Source organism: Nomascus leucogenys, chromosome 22a (genome assembly GCF_006542625.1).
Source record: "Nomascus leucogenys isolate Asia chromosome 22a, Asia_NLE_v1, whole genome shotgun sequence".
In the NCBI taxonomy this organism is placed as follows: Eukaryota; Metazoa; Chordata; class Mammalia; order Primates; family Hylobatidae; genus Nomascus; species Nomascus leucogenys.
The window spans coordinates 78209291-78233270 of record NC_044402.1 but is presented as its reverse complement, the minus strand read 5'-3'; the positions used below and the strand labels follow the sequence as shown (position 1 = coordinate 78233270).

General features: G+C 35.4%; 1 protein-coding gene across 3 annotated transcripts in view; it reads left to right on the top strand.

Moving 5' to 3' along the window:
• PDE11A (phosphodiesterase 11A) overlaps positions 1 to 23980 on the top strand; it is a 428560-nt gene that overhangs the window by 237832 nt on the left and 166748 nt on the right. For all 3 annotated transcript variants that reach the window (XM_003253771.4, XM_030803549.1, XM_030803550.1), the window contains 3 exons: positions 7298 to 7373; positions 9597 to 9664; positions 10609 to 10701. In XM_003253771.4, the coding sequence (XP_003253819.2) occupies positions 7298 to 7373; positions 9597 to 9664; positions 10609 to 10701 (237 nt within the window). The remainder of the gene's footprint in view (positions 1 to 7297; positions 7374 to 9596; positions 9665 to 10608; positions 10702 to 23980) is intronic.

Genomic DNA, 23980 nt, shown 5'->3' with positions numbered 1-23980 from the left:
CAGTCTAAGGTATTAATCCTATTGCTTAATTCAGTATTTCCTTCTATTTGTATAGTTATGGAGAGAATTTTCAGAGCCATCACATGCAGTGTTTGCTTTTTGCCTACAATAAGAATGAATACTTGGACTCAACATTTAAATAGAAAAGGTTCTTTCAGCAAAGGGAATGTCAGAAATTAACTAAAAAGTAGGGCAGGCCTTATGCATGGATGGATTTGGTGGTCCATTTATTTATTACAAATTCAGGAGAGGTGGGAAACCCATCAGGACCTAGATCTCCTCTGCCATGGAAGGCCAATGCCCAGAGTTACACAATTAACACTAAGGTGGTGTGATCTGAACTCTGTAGCTCTTCAGTCCCATGCAGTTCTTCCATGTAAAGTTTTTCCTCTGATTTTTTTAAAGCCTATTATAGACAACTCAATAGTACTTATCCTTGTCATGTAGCACTTAAGGATAATGGGGCTCCAGGCTCTGAGATTCTCTGATTTAGAGCATTAAAGCCCATTTTGCCTGCCAGATCTTTGTGGTGGAGCACTCCTGCACCCCCACAGTGGCTGCTGAGAGCTAGCCTGGCAGGACAGGTCATTCTCTATTCTCTGTAACACCTTCTGGTCTATCAGTTATGCTTCTGTTACAAAGGGAGATATGCAAAATTGAAAACATTAAGAGACAAAGCTCTGTGGATCAGCTGAAATTCATTTGCTCTTGTCAATCTCTCAGTTTCTGTTACTTAGTGTGAACCAGTTTGAGAACCTTTCCTGAGAAGAAGGGTAGATTGGACAGTGGACGTAAGAATTACAGATGAGCAGGAGGGGAAGGAAGGTTAGAGGTTAGAAGTTAGGGGGATTACTAAGACTTAAATAAAATATAGAATGGGGAAGCAGTGGGTAGTGAAAACAAATACAAGTGCCACAGTTCTAAGAATCCAACAGACTTTGCCGCATGGGCAGTGGAGAAAATGCCTCAGCTCCAAGCACAATTATTTATTTTTCAGGAATTTAAGGAATCATATACAGGCAGTATTCTACAAGCCATTAGGATTGATCCTGTGTGCAGGTAAGATAGGCCAAACTCAATTCTCTCTCTATTATTTCGTGGAAATCAAGGGACTGACTTGGAACATTGGCTCCCTCAGCTTGTCTGGTTACTAGAATTTCTCACCAATAGATTATCTTTGGGGAGAAAGTGTTGCTTTAGATTATTGTTAAAGTTGTACATATCTTTCTAGAGAAAGGAAATACACTGAACATTAATAAATAATATTATATTATCACCAATTTATTTAATATTTCCTTTGACCACCTTTGAGAGGCTGGAAAATATAACAAGTACATGTTGATGGCTCCAAGAGCTAAACCATCTTTAATTAGATCCATTAATTGGAAAGGCCCCATGAGGACAGAAACCAGGTAACATTTTTAAATAGACATATCTTTGCTTGGAAAGAACTAAGCACTCCCAGAAATATATTTAGTTTAACTGTTACCTTTTAGAAAGGCTGCTTTGTCTCACGTGATCTAACTTTTGAGGCTCTAATGGTGTGAATGTTAAACCAAGAATGACCAAGGCACCGTGTGGAACAATAAAGCAGATTTTTTTGGAAGGTGTTCCTTTCAATATTAGCAATATTTGTATTTGTAAAACTCCTTACAAATTTTGAAACCCTTTCACACACAAATTTTCATAAAACAACTTGGAAAACAAGAAAAAGCACAAAGATGAGAATCAGCTGTGAGGCCGAAATATGAAGATAACCAATGTTACCATTTTGGTGTGCAGGAGATAAATATTAGTGATGAAATTGAGGCATTGGAACTTTGGGTGACTTTGTTGGGGTGGTGTGGCTGGTGGGCATTTTTGAGCTCCATTGACTGATTCGATATGGAGAGTTGGGGTTAACTGGTGAACAGGAATGATTCTTTCCTTCATGCTTGCTTATTACTCTTTCTCCCTGTTTGGAATTTATTCTTTAGACATCCTGTGCTTCTTTCATCTCCCTTCTCCTTTTCCTCCAGCCCCTGCAAAGGATAAAATGGACTCCTGGGACTTGCCTTTTCATATGGTTAAATGAACTAACCTGGATTAGCACAGTTTTCCAGAAACAATAGCTGCTGCCGCAAATAGGCAATTAGGGAATTTCATTAATGATTTTAAAATGGAAAAATTCACTCTCCTCACACTCTGCCATCCTTCCTTGTTCTCCTCTCCCACCTGATTGGGCTCATCAAGCATGTTGATCATCACCATTCCTTAGCCTCACCTCCTTCCCTCAAACACAATGGAAACACTTTAAAGACATCCTCTGCATTCTCTGATGCTTCACCTCTTCTCCTGTGCTCAGCCCATACGAGACTCCAGCTCTGAATAGATGCAGCTCTACTTTCTCAGTATGGCCTTCCTCTCTTCCAGGACTAACCACTTGACTTTTATTCCTGATCACGTCCTTTCTTCCCTTGACCATTTTTGCCTTCAATGATCCCACTATGTTGCTAAATTCAGTAAGCCATTTTCAGTCCTTATCTTATTAGACTTCTCTATAGCATTGGACACCGTTGCTCCCCCTAAGTTCTACTTAGAAAATAACTTCTTCCCTTATGGACAAATTATCTGTGTTTATTATCTAAAATTTACAAACTAGGAACAATAATTTTAAAATTCTAATGGCCAAGAAATTCAAAGGAAACTATTATGGTCATAATTTTTCCAGGATCCTTCAATGTATATAATATGCTTTTGTATACCCACAGGCATGTACACTATTATCATTTAATATATTAAATATTCTCCATATGAGTAACTATTCTTCTATAGCATGATTTTAATTAGATGCATAATATTCTGTTGTGTGAATATGCTATGATTTACTTAACCAGCTGCCTCCAGTTGAATATTCATGTTATTCTAATAAATCACTAAGAGAAATAATGCTATGGTTCACACTTTTACATATAAAACTTTGTGCATAGCTTTGATAATTACCACAGGATAAATTCCTAGATATGAAATTGATAGGTCAAAGAGTATGTATTTATACTTTTTAGGCTCTGGATACACATCAATAAACCTATTTCCAGAAAGGTTGTAGAAATCTGTTCACACATTATGGATGCAGTAAAGCCTTCAGGTTAAGAGCATGAGCTTTGGAGTTCTTGTCCATCCCTTTCACTGATGTCACCTTTTTCTTCTAGCACTAAATATTGTGTTCCCCAAAGTTCAAATTTAGTCTTTTTGTTGGACAAGTTCTCTCTTGCAATAACCATGCAATTAACTTAAATCTTACCCATGCAATTAACCCAGAGGACTGATGGCTCCAGGATTAGTATCTCCAGCCCCTCTCACTTGTAATGTGTGTCCATTTGGAGTTCGTATCATTTCCCTCAAATTTCCCGTGTTCCCCACTTCAAGGAACTCTTCCACCTTTACTCAAGCCAGAAACCTCAATGTTATCCTCCATGGGGATGGGAGAGTGCATACTCCCACTTTCCCAGAATAAAAAAAACTCTTTTGGGGAACTGTAGTGCTTTAAAAGTGATGGGTAAACAAAATTCTCTTTTATTTAACTGGTGAACAGCATAAGGTTTGTTTTTCTCACCACCAGCTTCTAAATTGTCTTTCTTACTGAATGTTCCTTTTCTTCTTGCCTATTGTGACCTGTCCTTAGCTGCCCAGATTTCGTAGGAGACGTTAGACAGGAGCTACTGTTGTCCCAGAGTTGGCAGAGACAATTGTGTTTACTACTCGGTGCTGCCTCAGACCCAGTGGTCTGTACAATGATATGTGTCGCTCCCTCAGCAAAACAAAGCAGACCCAGCCATCCTAGTGCTGCTGTGGCCAGCCTAAGTCTGTAGATTATACCTTTCTAAAATTGGCTTTCTTCTCTTCATGCTTACTGGTGTTGCCTTAATTCAGATTTTATCCTTAGGGAGGGGAAGAAAACCAGTTTGTTTTTTTGGAAGATAACTTTGATGGATGTGTTTGCCATTGGCTGTGCTCCTTTGAGCCAGTCTCTCTCATTCAAGGCAGTTAATATCTCTAAGTCTCATCTGATAAGAGAGGATGATAACAGTACCTACTTCATGGGGTGGTTGTAAAAAGTATAAAATAATGCATAAGAAAGTGCTGAGCAGAATGCCAGACAGAGAGTGAACATCTAACAAATGTGAACTTATCATCATCACTGTTGTCTTTGAAGACTCTTTGTAAAGAGTCTCGGGCTGCTCCTGATTTCTCTAAACAGAGTCCGTTGTTGTCTTTCCAATAGTGTTTGAACATCCTCTACTTGGACACTTATTTTATCTCAATATTTCTATCTTTCCTAGACTGTGAGTAGCTCAAGGGTAATGACTACTTGAATCCATTTTTCTATCCTCAATACTAAGCAATGTGTCTGGTGCATAGGAGCTGGTAAATATTTTTTGGAAGAGTACACTGGACGAATGATTTATGCTTATGTTTTTGTTTTTGCATTGGAATTCTCAAATATCAATCAATGTAATTCACTCTATTAACAAACTAAAAAAGGAAAAATCGCATAATCTAAAATTACATGACTAAAAGGTATAAGAATTAAAGGATAAGATGATTTGATCATGTGGCAAGAAAATCCAAAACACTTTACAGGTAAGACATTAAAGTTAATAATTGAATGTAGCAAGATTGATGGAAACAAATTTAATATTAAAAAGTCAATTATATTTTTATGTACCAATTACAAGCATTAGAAAATAAAATACTGCTGTTATTTACAATAACATCAAGTTTTTAAGCATCAGGATACAAATATAACAAATTATGTATAAGAACACTACATGGAAAACTACCAAACTTTGCTAAGAGAAATTTTAAGAGCCTTAAATAAATTAAGGGGTATTTATGGATTGAAAAACTCAGTTTTGTAAAGGTGTCAATTCTCCCCTAAACTGATAGATTCGAAAAATATCAATAAAAATCCCAGGAATGTATATGTATGTGTATAAACTGCAAATTAATTCTAAAATTTATATGTAAATGCCAGAGGTCAAAAATAGTCAAGACAATCTTGAAGAAGGACAAAGTTGGAGGATTTGCACTACCAGATACTGAGCCTTATTATACAACCATATTATTTAAGACAGTATGGTATTGGCATAAGGACAGATACCTAGATCAATGGAATAGAATAGAGAGTTCAGAAACAGATCCAAATATATATGGACAGTTGATTAATGAAAATGATGGCACAGTAGAGTGATGGGGAGAGGTATTGCTTTTTTCCTCCAAACAGTGCTGGATCAACTGAATATCCATTTCAAAAAAAAGAAATTTTGACTCCTAGCTCATATTATACATGAAAATCATTTTCAGCTGGATTATAAATTTAAATGTGAAAGTTAAAACAATAAGGATTCTAGGAAAATCATAGAAGAATATCTTCATGAGGTTGGAGTACGGAAAGATTTCTTGAATAAAACCAAAAAAGTACTGACCATGAATTTAAAAATTGAAATATTTGACTATATCATATTAGGGACCTCTGAATCAAAAGACACCATTAAAAGAGTGGAAAAACAAGCCATAGAATAAGAAAAATATTTGTAATACATATATCTTGCAGAGGGCTCTTATCCAGAATATAGAAGAAACTTTTACAAGCCAATTTTTAAAAATCAGACAACCCAACAGGAAAAAAGGCCAAAGTTCTGAACAGACACTTCATGGAAGAGAGTAGAAATAGATGACAAGTATATGAAAAGTTGCTCCACTTCATTAATCATAAGTAGGAAAATTATTAATTTATTGTCCAAATTTGGACACTTTTGAGAATGAAAGGCATATTATTAATAATTATGTCAGGGAAACAGACTTAAACCAGGATTTATGGTCACCCTAGTCATCAGAGATAATCAAATTACTTTCACAAGGAGATACAACCACATATCTATCAGAATTGTCAAAATTTTTTTTAAAAGCCTGACAACATTAAATGTTGGTGATGATATAAATCAACTGGAACTCTCATACACTTCTGGTTAGAGGGTAAATTGGTACAAGTACTTTGCAAAACTTTAAAAATATATATTTTGAAGCTGAACATGTGAATAACTCAGCAATTTTATTATAAGTATATGCCTATCAGAAATGCATATGTGCACTAAGTCTGTACCAGAATTTAGGGGCTTGGAGGTGGCTTCTGGGGTGGTGATAATATTCTATGTCTTGATCTTGGTGGTAGTTGCATAGATCTGTTCATTTTGTAAAAATCCATTAAGCTGTATACTTACAATTTTGGGGCCTTTCTACATGCGTGTTAATCTTCAAAAAACATTGAAAAAGAGAAACTAACATTGGTACAATGATTAGAGGATATCTGGAAAATTAACTTCTCAAAGAGAAATGTCGAAAAGAAAAAAATCCAAATATAAAATTTAGCTATGTAAACTAACTTTTAGTTTCAAGTGTTTAAAATATGTGGCTCTTGCCTTCAACAAAGAGCATTTTAAAATATCTTTTTATCTCCATATCCATGATCCAAAACCTTCATATCTTATTGTTTTCTCCTATTGTATTAGAACAATAGATTGACCTTCCTCACTGAAAATCAAGGTCATATTAACTCACTAAAACCGTTTCACTCTTAGCGGTTTCTCTCTAACCATTCAAATATGGACCATTGTTTTTAATATTAAATGGAGTTTGTTACTCAGTGTTTGATGTTGTTAATTATACCTCTGTATTTTAAATGTCACTTCCTGACATTTGGGGTACAGAAGGAAAATCTTCAAACCTCTACCTCTATCTTACCTTTTTTGTATATAGATTTGACAACATACATAATAATTTAGTAACAGTAAAAATATAGAGTATTAAAAGTAAATGTAAATATGACAGCATTATAGGCACAAACATTTTTACTAACAAATGTACCTGGTCAAAGGTAAAAATTGATCACTGGTTTAATTAAAATGCTTTAAATACCCAGAGGAGAAACAGTTGCTGGAATTCTTGTCTAGTGGTGTGGTCATGATCAAGACAGTTTTATGTCCAGCTCTCTATGGCTGCAGGGATTGGAGGAGGTCATGTTGGTTTGGGATTTTTTTGGTTGATTCATATTTGGCTTGGGTTTGATTTCTTTAGGATGTTCATTGTGATGAAGGAGGCAGGTGAGTGAGTTTATGCATTACAAAATTAGGTTACAGTGTATAAAATAACTTTTAAAAGGTTATTTTTTAATATCTGTTATGAAGAATGGAAAAAATGTAAATCAAAAAAGAATAGTTAATATTCAGTTTTAATTAACTTCTTACTTGTTTCCTAGGCGGACCAGATATCTGGTTTTCACATAAGATCTGTTCTCTGTGTCCCTATTTGGAATAGCAACCACCAAATAATTGGTAAGAGATGACCTAGTTAAACTAATTGAATAAAGAAATAGAAATTTGCTTTAAAATACTCCCATATCTTTTTTATGTGTTCCCTCTTTTTGTGGCCAGGTCTCATCAAACTATGTCTGACACTCTTGTGTAATTTCATAAGCTCAGACTCCTAATGAATCAACATTATCCACAACTTGAACAAATATTTATGAAGTTGAAAGAACCAATAAATTTTAAAGTTGGAGAGAATCTGAGTTATCAACCAGTAGAACTCTTTTATCTCACCCTGTAGAAATAGAGGCAGAGAGAGAAAAAAAGCCAGAGACAGAAAGAGAGAGAGAGAGATGATTTCAAGAAGGCCACAAAGTTAATAGCAAGGTCAGGAATAAAACTTAGGCTTCCTAACTCCTAGTACAGACTTTCTTACTATGTCAATATGTTTACATCTGTGCTTTTACACATGGTGTAAAGGCAAAGGAAGAAAGAACATTCTCTATTGGACATATACTGAGCATGCATTTTCTGCCTGGGCAGTTGTGAAATAGGCCACATTTTTCTCACAAATAGGGAATCATGGGCAAAAACAGCTTCCAATTTTTCTCTTCCTCCATTCCCCTTTCCTTCTCAAAAAACTCAATTAGGAAAGCATCAAATTCAAGAAAGAAGCCCAGGCAAGGAGAATTAATGGTTGAAATAGAGAAGTCCTGAAGGATGGAAGAATTAGTTGAAATTATTGAAACACAATAAAAATGTGGCTTTTTTTCCTAACAGACATAAGAACACTAATTCATTTGGTAACTAATGTATCTATTTGCCTCACTCTGCTTCCCCCTAAAATTGCCTGTTAAAGTCTAAGACACTGCTGCTTATTAAAGGATTTAGTATTCTGTGAGTGTTTTTAAGATCTGAATTCTAAGATAATTTTTTTCATCAGCTTAATCTGCATAAGAATATTGGTATGTTACTGAACATAAAGAATATTCTAAGATTTGGGATCTAAGCCTCTAGTACAAAGACTTAAACTACATCATGCACAGAGTTTTAAATAAATTTATGTTTAAAGGGAAAGTCCATAAGAAACACCATATGCTACCTGTTGATATTCCATGGCAATCTCATAGTCCTACATTTCAATCCTAAAAGTAAATATCCATTATTACTTCAATATTAGGACTGTAGTTTGCCTGGTTACATGCTAATAGTTTTGTGTTTCATTATTTATATATATGTCTTCTTGCGTATGATGACTTACCTCCCTGGTGGGAAGTTGGGTGTTTTTAAAAATACAAGCATATTTAGAATTACAGCTGTTTTTTTTTCATATTAAATGGGGACACAGGCTAATGGTTTTCAAGATAGTTGATTTTTCTTTTTAAACTTGTGTATTTTGAGAGTCATGCCCTAAAACATCTGGTATAATAGTAGAAGTGAAGTTTGGAAAAAGTAATCACTCATAAATTAAGTTTTTTAGAACTATATGTACCCCCTGGTAGCAGGAAACAGAACTAACTTTGCTTTGAAGGTTAATTGTATTATATCAACTTTTATTGCTTGTAGTAATTCCTAACATTTCTTGAATGTTTATTCTGAGTGAAGCAATATGCTAAATGCTTTATGAACATTCTAACATTATCTCATTTAATCTTCATAACCCTCTTAGATAGTTAACATTTTAATCCCCATTTTACAGATGAGGAAATTCAGTGCTAAAAAAGTTAGGTAACGTGCCCAAGGTCACACACCTGATGGTGGAGTTGAAATTTGAACTCAGATCATCTAAGTCCAAAGCTTATGTTCTTAATCACAATGCCATACTGCGTCTTTCAAGTATTGCGCTTCAGAGGATGAAAAAAAATATATATATATATATTCAGTTGAAATATATATATATATATGTAGATGAATACACACACGTATTCAACTACATATATACTCAGTTGTATATATAATATATGGGCGATATATTAGAGTTGCTGTAACTAGTCATCTAGAATCAGATTAAAGCCTTGGTAGAACTCCAAACTTTACTGAGATATAGTCTAGATAAATCAGCCTTGAAGAGAGACTGCATTGTCCTACACCTCAGATTTATTCTCATGAAATTGGCAGGCACCCGAGAGACCAGAGTTTAAACTGAGTGCAGTTCCCTAAAGAAGGCATAGAGTTAGCTGTGGCTACTCTATTAGAGAAACACAATGTCCAGTACTAAAAATGACCACATAATCCACTCTTTCCCCATAGGAGTGGCTCAAGTGTTAAATAGACTTGATGGGAAACCTTTTGATGATGCGGATCAACGACTTTTTGAGGTAAGAAAATAAATTTATAAACCAAGGTTTATACGGAGCCATCAATAGTCCCCCAGTTGCAGCTTGCCCAAATTTGAAAAGACGAACAATTATTAGTCAATTATTATTTTACTTAAATGGAGGGCAAAATTTACAGGAAGATTTAAGGAATATGTAAATGCTTAAGTGAGATTTGATCCTATTTTTTATGAATTGGATTATTTTGTAACCATCCATTATTTTTATCCTAATTTTATTACAGAACTACCCTCTCTTTTCCCCAAAGTGTTATTTTCTTATTCTTGTCTTGCTTGTGTGTGTTCAGAGTCATGAAACCCTGAGCCAGCTCTGCCAGGTGTACTGCCCTCACATTTCTCTTGTTTGCACGCTTCCGTGTATTCACTCCAGGCGCTCTAGCTGGAGAAGCTAGCCTTGAATGGGCTTCCTCATAGACTGTACCAGTAGCCAACATGAAAACCCATGATTATCTTTCTCTAATCAAGAATACCTCATAGCTTCTTTATTAATGGTTCTAACTCAATCCTCCTTCCCCTTAACACTTACCTTATGGTTACGTTAACTTGGTTTCTTTACCAAAGTATTTTATAACCTAGCAACTAAAAGAGGTTGCTTTGGTTAAATAGAATGGATTTACTAAAATCAGTCCACAACCTAAATAAATTAAGAACCCATTTAAACACAGTGTAAGTATGTTTTTAAACATATGAAATAGTTTCTCTACAACGACATTAAATTCATAATTTTTCCTCATGTACAGTGTGAGCTATAAAGTTGCTATATAACAATAGTAATTAAGAATTTTAGTGTGCCTATTTCCCCAAGGCCTACCTCTGTGTACAACAAGATTGTATTTTCAGACCCATCCCTGGTGACTGCCTGCTTTCATATTAGATTTTGCCAATGAGTTGCTGCAATGTTTAATTAGCAGGTTTGCCCTTTCCTAGGCTTTTGTCATCTTTTGTGGACTTGGCATCAACAACACGATTATGTATGATCAAGTGAAGAAGTCCTGGGCCAAGCAGTCTGTGGCTCTTGATGTAAGTACAGTGCTTATGTCAGGTTTGTATGCTGTCAGCTCTAATTTTATGAGGGAAAAAATTTCCCTGGTTATGGGGCTTAATTTCTCAAATTTTAATTATTCATTGGGCCTTAATCATTTTAGGTTGTGGGTTTAAATCTCATGAAGTCCAGAGAAACACAATGTTGCATATAATTTCAGGGGTTCACAGATGCCTTGAAGCCCATTCATATAAGTCCAGTGTTTAGACATAGATTTTTAAAAATTACATTTATTAAATAGTGGCAATCCAAAGGTAATTTGGTAGGATTTCAAATTTATTTTAAACTTAGATTTGAATATGTATCGATAATCTATAAAGTCACAACTTTTCTTATCATAGGAGAAGAATTCACTACAAGGATATATGACCTAGATGGGGAAAGCTACTCCTGTCATTATCCGATTCCCTTTCTTCTTCCCTCCCCCAACACGTGTCCCATGACCTGTTCCCATGTCTGCACACATGTCCTCTCAGACAGTAAGTTCCAAAAGAGCAGTTCTAATCTCCCCTGAATCTCAGATGCTTGTTTTGACTCAAGACTCATTTTTTTTCTAGCTTCTGCTCTGTAGTTTTTTTGTTTTTGTTTTTGCTTTTTTTGAGTCTCATTCTGTTGCCCAGGCTGGAGTACAGTGGTGCCATCTCGGCTCACTGCAGCCTTCACCTCCCGGGTTCAAGCAATTCTCCTGCCTCAGCCTCCCGAGTAGCTGGGATTACAGGCATGCACCACCATGCCCAACTAATTTTTGTATTTTTAGCAGAGGATGGGGTTTCACTATGTTGGCCAGGCTGGTCTCGAACTCCTGACCTCAGATGATCTGCCCGCCTTGGCCTCCCAAAGTGCTGGGATTACAGGCATGAGCCACCATGCCTGGCCTGCTCTGTAGATTTTACCAAATATTTTCTTTATATCTATGAAATACTTACTAAGTAGGCAAGATAAAATGTCAGTGCCAAGATAAAAGTATATAGAAGAATATGATATAATACACAGGAAATCTCCAAAATATTCTGTGTGTCAAGCCAGATATAAGAAGTAGGCAAATTGATGTTACCTGCACTGCTCTGATTTGAGATGTAAAAGATGTTAAATTATAGTTATCTATATATTTGCTTTTAATTTTCTGGCTAAATCATGAATTCTAGAAGCACAGGGATTTTTATTTGCAATGCCTAGCAGAGTGCTTAGTGCAAAGTTGGGATTTATTGAATTATTTTTGAATGGAGGGTGGGAGGGAAAGAAGGAGGAAGGAAAGAATCCCTTACCTTGGTAAGGGATGCTTTTTGTTCTTCTGAGACAGCCCTGCTTCGTTTATTGTAATATCTTTTTATAGTAAGGACTAAAAACAGTATCTATAGGATGTATCAATAAATGAGTGAACTATAAATATGCAACCAACTGATAAGAATCATTAGTATAGCATTAAGGTCTGTGTGCAGAACTATTTTCAAATCCTGAATCTGTCACTTACCTCAGTTGTGAGAATTAAGTGAGATGAAACATGTGAAGATGTTAATAAGTATTCAATAAAATCATAGCAATAATACTATTATTATTTGTAGTAGTATATTTATTACTGAGAAATCACCGTGGATTGGGGAGAAATAGCAAAGGACAGGAATTTAGAACAGCAAATGTTGAGTTATGTCTCCTTCACCATCATCAAATTCTGATCTCCACAGTGTTGCTTCACCCATTGTTTTTCAGTAACTGCAGCTATTAAAAAGAAGGACACACCATACACTAGTCCCGTCTAAATCCTACTTCATTATGTCACAGTATAATTAACACACAAAGAGAGAACATCTTACATATGCCCATGTTCTCACTCCTCACCTACCTCTGGCACATCATCATCCTCTTGAGAAGGAGCTAGAATAATTCGGTTGCAGCATGAATGGCCATTTACCCCCAGATGGGATGGGAAGATTCAGTAAAAGGCACCACTCTCACTGGCACTACTCCTACCCCAATGAGCCACAGTTACCATTACCTAGAAAACGCTCATGTACCCTAGAATTTCTGACCACAGTCTCCTTACCCATGAATTGCTTATTTCGGTTCATAGTGAACACCTCTTGTTTATGTAACTCAGGTCCCTCTGTCCTTAGACACAAAAATTATTACCGACTCTGACAAATCTCTAGCCCAACTCTTAGCCTTGTGACAATCTTAAACGTTCAAGAAGTTGACTTGTAGGTGTTGACTTCTTTGTTCCACATGCTTTATTTTGTTCCAGTGTCGAAAGTGGCATTCCCAGTCAGAATTATGGTGTTGCCATCTTGCTCTTGCCACTTCCACTCTCAGGCAACTCCCACCCCACTGAGTACGAAATTCTTGACACTAGTGATCAGGTGGCATCCACCCCGCTCCCTGGCCTAGGAATCCATATGCAAGAGTATCTGGAAGGATTTCTTACGATCAGAAGAGGGAAGAAATGAGGGTTTGACAGAGAGTAAGAAAAAGGCATATGCAATCAGGATCCAAGCCCCATTTATTCTACCTCCCCAAAGCCTCTCCCACCTATTTCTGCCTTTCCAGTTGTGACAGCAACCATTCTACTTAAGGGCTCCATTACTTCTGCACTGGACAATTGCAATAGCCTTGCTTGTTCTTCCTAAAACATATTTTAGATTTCATCACTCACCCACTCATAGACCTTAAATTACTCCCCCATTACCTATTAAAGTACAAATGTCCTGGCCTTTGAGGCCCTCAGAAATCTTGTACCAAACTATTTTCCTGCCCCTGGCTCTCATTTCTCTTCTCGAGTATTATATGCTACTTACAAACCCAGTGATGTCATAGTCTGAAGACCAGCTACCTGTTTCTCTGCTATCTAATCTCTGCTCTAACCTCCCCTCCACTTTTGTCATTCTCTGTTTCAATTATGCCATATCCACTCAAAATATTCCCATCATTCAAAGCACAAGGTAAATGTAATCTCCTCCATTAAAACTTCTAATCCCAAAGCTTTTTTGTTCCTGTTTGCCCTATATTGTCATTAATTGTAAGTCTGTATGTTTACCTCTGCTGAAACATATGTGCCTTGAAGTGTGCAATCATGTCTTATCTAGTTTTTATTCCTTTCAGTATTCTATATTAATTGGTACTCAGTAAAAGTATATTGAATAAATGAATGCATCCCACCACAAATAATCATTTTGTCTCTGCCATGGCAACATTCTGGAATGGAAAAGCTTGGGCTATGTTGGGAGAATTGACAGTCACTCTTAGTGGCAGCCTTGCTGACCACAGACTGGCATAACATCAGCTCTGTATTCCCTTCCTCCTTCATAAGCCATGGGTACAGATACAGAGTTGCTTTTATTTGGGGAGGATGGTAGACCTCTTCCTAGATACCATCTTCCATGGGATATATCCTTAGATGAGGATGAAGAGCCAGTCTGACTTCCTGAAGGTAAGGGAGAAAGAGAGAAGTGGAAGCAGTGAGTCTTTCATCAGGAATCTTCTAAGCTCCGAAGAAAGATTTTCTCTCACTAGATGAAAGGGCTAGACTCAGAGACTACAAGTAGAATGCCACTTCATTCTTTCTCACTCTGCTTCCTTTAAACTTACTCTGTTGAATCAATCATCCCCACTCCTGTATAAACTGTCTAGTACCATTCCACCACTTTTTTGGCACACACAGATGTTAAATTGTCTCTGAGCTTCTTCCCTTCCCCTCATTTAGAAGCCTGTAGTCAGGAGAGAGATACAGTCATAGCTTTTTTACCCTTCCTCACTTCACCTTATCTCCCAATTCAGGTACAGGGCTCAAGAGGGAGGTAGGATGAAAGGGCAAAGTCTTATGATTTCTTAACCTGATTTCAAGGCCATCTGTGTCAGACACCAACATTTTCTTTTTGTAATGAGCTGCTTTTATAAATTCTTCAGATAACTGCCTGGCTGGGAATCTCCTGTTAGTAATTACTTGTGGGTTTGCCTCTCCTGACTGACAGCTTATAATCCATTCTCATTCCTGGCTTCCACTGGCCCATCCTGACCCTCCCTCTGTGGGGGTCGTCAGCTCACTTCTCTAGGCCATCCTCTCGGTGAAGGTTATTTTTTGTTGCTTTTGTTGTCGTTGTTGTTTTAAAAGAGTGGTAAAATAAACACATGAAATTTATCATTTTAACTTTTTAAGTGTAAAGTTCAGTAGTACTAAGTACATTCCATTGTTGTGCAACCATCACCACTGTCCATCTCTAGAACTTTTTCATCTTCTCAAACTGAAACTCTGTACCCGAGACACTAACTCCCCACTCCCCTCTCTTCAGCCTGTGGCAACTGCCATTCTACTTTATGTCTATGAATTTGATTACTCTAGCTACCTCATATAAATAGAATCATGCAATATTTGTCCTTTTGTGACTGGCTTATTTCCCTTGACATGTCTTCCAGGTTCATTAATGTTGTAGCATGTGTAAGAATTTCCTTCATTTTTAAGGCTTGAATAATATTCCATTGTAAGTATAAATCACAATTTGTTTATTCATTCATACATTAGTGGATACTAGGGTTGCTTCCATGGTCTGATTATTTTTCATGGGTCTTTTTGGGTCAGGGGAAAACTCACTCAATTTAATGAGTCTTTGCTCATTAAATTGTACAAACACAGGTCCCCTCAATGTAGCACTCCACTCTCTTCCTTCTGTCCACTAACCTTTAGAATTTTCAGGTATGGATCAGCTACCAGTGTCTGCTACCATGTCACATCCTGGGGAAATACACATTAGGTTCTCCAAGTAGTTCTGCAGAAGGAAGCTTTAAGAAACCCTAGCTAAGAAATCTTCCATATAAGGCTCTCTCATAAACTGTTACCCTTTTCTTACACAATTTAGAGATGAACAGTGAGCAGCTCGGCTTGGAGGAGGTAGACCTAGTTTGGGGAATTTTCTTTCCAAGTCCTATGGCTTAGCACGTACCTTTAGAATATAGTACCTGTCGTTCTAAGTTATAAACTCAGAAAGAGTTCCACTTAAACATCCTTTTATCTTCCAAAATAATTTTTTCAGACCAAGTTTCTGTCAGACAATGATCTAGTGATTGTCCAAATGATAACTATATACTCATGTTAATTCACAGGTACAAGGAATACCAAGCTGTCAATTAGAAAGCCAAATGTAGCACACAAGTAGATACAGAATTGTTCTCACTTGTAAATTCTTCTTTACTGAAAACATCTTAGATTAGGTAAATATTTCTTTCTCCATTGCCTACAAATTAGATCTTTCAAGATTCTCCACTATTGACATCAATATCTCACTTCATCCCTCCATGAAGAAACCTAGATTTATTTGTGTTTCTCAAATATATCTTGAAGTTTTATTCTGAAACTTTTCTCCATTTCCTTATTTTCTAACAAACCTCAAATTTCACCTCTTTCATTAACGTTTTCTCACCTACCCCAAGAGATGTGATTGTTTCTTACTTTTAATCTCTTTATAAAAGGGCTATTGACACATAAAAACTGTTATTTTAGTTAATCTTTGTATATAAATATTTTACAAAGACTAGTGAATACAGTAGTAATCATGTAGATATTTGGTATGAGGATAAAGATTAGTCAGATAGTTTTCTGAGGATTCTTGTATACTAAGTGTAACCCATATACAATATTTGTCTTACTTGTTCTTTTAAAAATGTTTTTGCCAGGCCTGGTGGCTCACGCCTACAATCCCAGCACTTTGGGAGGCCAAGGCAGGAGGATCACTTGAGCCCAGGAGTTCAAGACCAGCCTGGGCAACATGGCGAAACCCCATCTCTATAAAATACAAAATACAAAAATTAACCAGGCATGGTGGTATGCGCTTGTAGTCCTAGCTACTTGGGAGGTTGAGGTGGGAGGATTTTTTTCCTGAGCCCAGGAGGTCAAGGCTGCAGTGAGCTGTGATCATGCCACTGTACTCCAGCCTGGGTGACAGAGCAAGCCCCTGTCTCAAAAAATAAAATAAAATAATAAAAACAAAAATGTTTTTAAATTATAAGAACAATGCAATTGTTATAGAAAATGTAAAAAGTATTTAGAAGAAATAAAAATCAGTGGTAACTTACTTCTTAAAGCTAACTACCTTATCATTTGGATTGACAGTTTTTTCTTTCTTTCAGCCCTTTTAAGATACCATTGTCTTTTGGCTTCCGTTGTTACTAGTGAAAACTCTTCCATTATTTTTGTTGTTCCCCCAAATGTAATGGTTTTTTTTTTTCCTCACTGCTTTTATCATTTCCTTTTAGATCTTTGTTTTTCAGTCATTTGACTATGATGTACATAAATGTGTTTTACTTTATGTTTCTTATGCTTGGTGTTCACTGAGTTGCTTGGATCTAAGAGTTGATAACTTTCATTGATTTCAGAAAATACTTGGCTAATATCTTTTCAAATACTTATTTTTTCCTATTCTCTCTCTCTTTCTGGACCCAGTTATGTATATGTTGAATCAAATGATATTGGCCCACAGTTCTCTGACACTCTCACATTTTTCAGTTCTATAAATTTTGACTTGGTTCCTTTTTAAGGTTTTATTTCTCTGCAGAAACTTACCAACTGTTATTAATTATATCCACCTTTTCTTCTATAAATTTTTCTATATATTCTAAAATTTCTTCTATAAATTTTTAGCACGTAATTCTTTATAATTGTTATTTTGTATTCTTGGTCTTTAATTCTAACATCAAGGGCGTCTGTAGTCTGCCTGTATCAATTATTTCTTCTCTTGATTATAGGTCACATTTTTCTGCTTCTTTGCATGTATTCATACGTATTTATTGCATACCAAACATGTTGTATAGAAGGACAAAAGTAAATAATATTTTTGCTAGATTTGTTTGAACTAAATAAAATCTTTTATTTCTCATAAAGATGGTATGTGATTTTTTAAAAATGTCAGACAGCTAGAATGAGAGGCTGATCATAAAAATTTGACCATCTGCAATGTTTTAGCTGGGGATTGGCTGAAGCTTTTTATTAGTTTCAGTTTATTTCTGCTTTAAAAAGAGATTATGAAGATTTCCCTTTGCCCTTCAACCCAATCCCAACTACCCAGGCTGCATTGAGTGACTGGTCACAGTCAGGATTTGAGCTGGGAGGGGTTTGAATTGCAGCTAGAGTTCATTTCAGTTCTCTTTGGCATCAACTCCAGCAGGGCCTTGAATCTTACTCATGTGCAAGAATGTAAGATTTCAGTTTTCTGGCCCTGTACTCATCATCAATTTCACAGCAAATTCCTGTGGCAGAGAATTTTCAAGCCAAGAGATTTACTTTTGCATCTGTGGCTCTTCCAGATAAGAGTTTGTTTGCCAACCCATACTATCATTTGAAAAACTGCTAGTTTTTCTCCTTTTAGGAGTTGCTCTATGATGGCAGGCTCATCTCTCCACTGTGTAAACAATTGATCCCAGGTATGGAAGCAGTCACTGCTCTTTATTGGTCTATAAAAGGCTTCTCTTGACTGGAATTTTATTTGTTTAGACTTCTGTTTGTCTCACACTCACTCTTTGACGCTTTAAAATGAAGTATGATTTTTACTTTATCTCTTTTTTCTTGTTGTGAAGGCAGTGATAATCTTTTGAGATCTTCTTTACCTATCCATAAGTTGAAACCACTGGCCAATCCTTTCTATTTTCCACTACTGATCTGAATGTATCAGATATTAGCATTTTTGGTAATTTCATGATATTTTGTCAGGAAGGAAGATAAACATATTTTTAGTCTATCATCTATCCCTCTCCTTGAATTGTTAATATTTCTTGTTTTATACATTTTTCATTCCATATTATTTGCAAAAACAGGTTCAAGACCATGAGGTGTTTCTTTTATAGGTTTAAGATTACCCTTTTACTTCATTGATTTGACCTTGGAATAGACTTAGTTTGCAATTAATGTTGTTATCTGTGCTTTCTCTTTTATTTTACTTCTTTTCTGGAATACAGTCATTCAGTGAAAATTTCCAATTTCTAAGCATTGTGCTGGGCTCTGGAAATAAGGCAGTGAGCAAAGCAGACTTATTTCTGCCTTAAAGAGCTTAGAATGTGGAGGCAAACCAAAAAAAAATCATGCAAACCAGAATATAGTAATATTTGTGATAAATTCTTGTAAGGAGAAAATACAGGATGCCATAAGAGCATCTGAGAGGGGACATAACCTCTACTGGGGTTTTAGGTAAATCCTTATTAAGGATATATATTTAAACCAATAATTCCTGACTCATCATTTTATTTTATTTTTTATTTCTGGGTCATTTTGTTCTAGGCATTTTTTTTGTAAACTATATACATCTAAATATATATATATTTTTTAATTAAAAAATATATTTAGGGAGTACAAGTGCAGATTTCTTACATGGATATATTATGCAGTGGTGAGTCAGCTTTTAGTGTATCCATCACCCTAGTAGTGAACATTGTATCTAATAGGTAATTTTTCAATTCTCACCCCCTCCCAACCTCCAACCTTTTGTAGCCTTCCATATCTATTAATCTATTCTGTATGTCCATGTGTACCCATTCTTTAGCTCCAACTTGTAAGTGAGAACAATACAGTATTTGCCTTTTCTGTTCCTGAATTATTTCAGTTAAGACAATGGCCTCCAGTTCCATCTATGTTACTGCAAAAGACTTAGTTTCATTCTTTTTTATGGCAGAATAGTATTCCATTATGTGGATATATATAACATTTTCTTTACCCAGTCCTATACTGATGGGCATTTATGTTGATTCCATATCTTTGATATTACGAATAGTGCTGTGATAAATATATGGGTGCAGGTATCTTTATGATATAATGATTTATTTCTCTTTGGGGATATACGCAGTAGTAGGATTGCTGGATTGAATGGTAGTTCTGTTTTTAGTTCTTTGAGAAATCTCCATACTGTTTTTCATAAAGATTTAATAATTCCCATCAACAGCATATAAGTATTCCCTTTTCTCCACCTCCTTGCCTATATCTGTTGTTTTTTGACTTTTTAATAATAGCTATTATAACTGGTGTAAAATGGTATCTCATTGTGGTTTTAATTTGAATTTCTCTGATGATTAGTGATGTCGAGCATTTTTTTCATGTATTTGTTGCCCGCTTACATGTCCTTTCCCCACTTTTTAATGAGGTTACTTGTTTTTCTTATTGAATTATTTGAGTTCCTTATGGATTCTGGATGTTAGCCTTTTGTCAGATGCATAATTTGGAAATTTTTTGCCCATTCTGTTGGTTGTTTGTTTACTTTGTTGATTTTTTTTTTCTGTACAGAAACGTTTTAGCTTCAGTCTCACTTGTCTATTTTTGTTTTTGTTGCCTTTGCTTTCGAGGGCTTGGTAATAAATTCTTTGCCTAGGCCGATGTCCAGAAGAGTATTCCCTAGGATTTTGTCTGAAATTTTTATAATTTGAAGTCTTACATTTAGGTCTTTAATCAATCTTGAGTTAATTTTTATCTATAGTGAGAAGTATGGGTCCAGTTTCATTCTTCTGCATATGATTATCCTTGTCTTGTTCCAGTTCTTAGAGGAAATGCTTTCAACTTTTCTCCATTGAGTATGATGTGGGCTGTGAATTTGTTGTGTATGGCTTTTATTGTGTTGAGGTATGTTCCTTCTGTGTCTGATTTGTTGAGAATTTTTATCATGAAGGAATGCTGAATTTTATTGAATGCTTTTTCTGCATGTATTGAAATGATCTTATGGTTTTTGTTTTTAATTCTGTTTATGTGATGTGTCACACTTGTTGATTTGCATGTATTGAACTATTCTCACATCCCTGAGATAAATCCCACCTGATCATGGTATATTATCTTTTTGATGTGCTATTGGATTTGATTTGCTAGTATTTTGTTGAAGATTTTTGTGTCTATGTTCATCAGGGATATTGGTCTGTAATTTTCTTGTTCTGTTGTGTCCTTGTCTGGCTTTGGTATCAGGGTGATACTGGCCTTGTAGAAAGTGTTAGGGAGAATTCCCTCTTCGATTTTTTTGAATAGTTTCAGGAGGATTGGTATTAGTTATTTGTATGTTTGGTAGAATTCAAACATACTGTTTGAATATGTTTTCCAAAATTTAATTTAAAAAATTAAATAAAAAGCTCTTGCATTTAAAAAATCTTTATTAACTCCAATGTGGGTTTAAAGTCTGCTATTATAATTTGAATTCTCTTGAAACTGTTCCACATGTTAACCATCTCCGTTGTTGTCTATATAGTCATTCACTGAGTAAATCATACAGCTGCGAATCCATCTGCTCCTGGTCTTTTATTTTATTTTGTTGTTGTTATTGTTGTTGTTGTTAGGAGATTTTTAAGTGACACAATCTCACTGCTCTGAATATAATTTTTTATCTAATCTAAGCTTCTACTTTTAATGAGGGATTTGGCTTTATATCTATTATTTCATCTTATTCTATCTGAGCTTCTACTTTCTTATGCTTTGCTTTTTCTGAATTTTACTATTTGGACTATATTTTGCTTAGTTTCTTTTAGTCCTTACTTGAAGTGAAAATTATTTATTCTCATTTTTTTTACAAAAGCATTCTTTAATCAATATTTCTCTAGTTAATAAAGACAAAAATGAACCAGTATGTTTTAATTTCTTGCTATATAAAAAAGAATTGGAGTATGCACTTTCCCTGTAGTTTCCTAGTTTTGTTCGTGTATTGTAGATTTTTGGTTTTAGATTGTAGATTTTCATCAGCAAATTTTTAAATTTATAAAAGTGCTTTTTCAGTATGAATATACCTGTATTCATAACATTTGGTTAGGCATAATCTTTTTGTTTTGGTAATCTAATCTTGCATATCAAAATGCCCCAAAGTGTATTAGCTTAAAACAACAATTTTGTTATTTTTCAATAGGAGAAAATGTCTTGATATATTATCACCCTAGAAAGTTCCCTTTTGCTCCGTCCCCAGGATATCACTGCTACCCCCAGACACAACCAGTGTTCTGATTTTTTCCACCGTAATTCTACCTGTTCTAGAATTTCATGTAAATTCAGTTATACAATATGTACTCTTTTAGGTAAGGCTTCTTTCAACCACCATAATGTATTTGAAGTTTGTCTAGGTTGGGTATATAACTTTGATGTTTTTAATTGCTAAGTAACATTTTATTATATGATTATACCATAGTTTATCCATTCTCCTCTTGATCAATACTTTGGCTATTTCCATTTTGGGGCTGTATGAATAAAGCCGCTATGAACATTTTTGTATAAGTGTTTTTGTGAACATATGCTGTGATTTATCTTGAGCTAATACCTAGTATTACTTGGTCAAAAGGTCAGTATGTGTTTAGTTTTATAAGAACTTCCAGGTATATATTTTTCCAAAGTGGCTATACCATTGTACATTTCTATCAAGCAACTATGAAAGTTTTAGTTGTTCCACAGTCTCACCAGTATTTAATGCCATCATTGATTTTAATTTTAGTCATTCTGGTAGGTGTATAATATTCTATTATGGCTTTAATTTTCATTTCCCTTATGACTAAAAATGTTGTACTCTTTTCTATGTGCTTATTTACCATTTGGATATCTTCTTTTGTGAGCTGTCCAATTTTTTTGACCACTTTTAATAGGGTTGCTTGTCTTTTTATTGTTAACTGGAAGGAGTTCTTTATACATCCTGGATACTAGTCCCTGGTCAGATATATGTATTGTCAATATTTTCACCCAATTTGCAGCTTGCTTATTCATTTTTTCATGGTGTCTTTTGATAAGAAGATGTTTTTAGCTTTGATGAAGTCTAATTTATCAATTTTTTAATTTAAAGCTTATTGCTACTAGTGATCTAAGAAACGTTTGCCTACCCACAAATCAAGAATATATTGTACTGTTTTCTCCTCTAAAAGCTTTTTGGTTTTAGCTTTTACATTTTGCTCTATGATTCATCTTGATAGCCACTGAGGTTCATTTTTAAATAAAATATTTATCATTTATTAAAAAGTTCTTCTTTTTCCATGGGATCACTTTGGCACCATTGTTTAAAAAATAAGTGTTGGCCCATTTCTGGTCTGCGTTCTTTTCCATTGATTTGTTGATTCTGAGCTCTTGCATTTAAAAAATCTTTATTAACTCCAATGTGGGTTTAAAGTCTGCTATTACAATTTGAATTCTCTTGAAACTGTTCCACATGTTAACCATCTCCGTTGTTGTCTATACAGTCATTGACTGAGTAAATGTTTGTTGAGCTTCTACTTTTTGGTAGACACCATTCTCCGTACCGAGGACTCAGCAGTTAAAAATCAAACGGTATTCATATTGTCATGAACCTTATATTCTAGTAAGACAGGCAGTAGATAAGTAAACAAATAAATTAGCAAGATAAATTTATTATACTGTATCATAAAGAAAATGAAGCAGGATGTTTTAATAAAAAGTGACTAAAAATATGGGGGTACTGTGGATACATTCAGGGGAGACCACCCTGAGCAAGTGACAGTTGAACTATGTTAACTCCTTCTGTTTGTTTGTTTTATAAATTTCACTCAAACGTATTTTGCCTATATGGTTTTCTGATCCAGTTTCAGTGATGCTCTTTCTTCTTGTATCTTTGAAGATACTAAGCATAAGATTTCTAAAAGGTTGCATGCATGAAACAACTATCAGATGTATTAAAACATTCTCTCTGGGTTTTTAGGGTGCTTCTCTCCTTCCCTTGGACTGCAGTGTTTGCCAACAGGCAAGAATTTGGGGTTGCCCCTGAGCTCTCTTGTGGTCCACTTATGTCCTGTTGAATCTCCTTGGTTAGATATACAAAAGGGGAGCAAACTTACATATTAATATTTAGTTACTAGGCTGATTCTCAGCATCTAGCATGTAGACATAGATCTAGTGTACTCCTGCTAGGCTGAAATGGAATATTCTTCCCCAATCAGGTCTCAGTGGATTCTGGATCCCTTATGTGTAGAGATGTGTCTATGGGTCTGGTTCACCATTATGTGCCCAGTACCAGCAGCACACAGTAGACATGTAGGAAATGTTTGTTGAGTGGGTCAAGTATAGTAAAATACAAATAAAAATCATAATTAAAGTACAAGAATCTCAATCCTCAGCATACACTGCTACAAGGATTTTTGAATGAACTACAGTTAGGTGATTAAAAGGGCAGGCTTTAAAATTAGACTGTTAGAGGCTGGGCATGATGGCTCACACCTGTAATCCCAGCACTTTGGGAGGTCGAGGTGGGAGAATTGCTTGAAGCCAGGAGTCTGAGACCAGCCTGGACAATAAAGCAAGATCTCATGTCTACAAAAGGAAAAAAAAATTAGCCA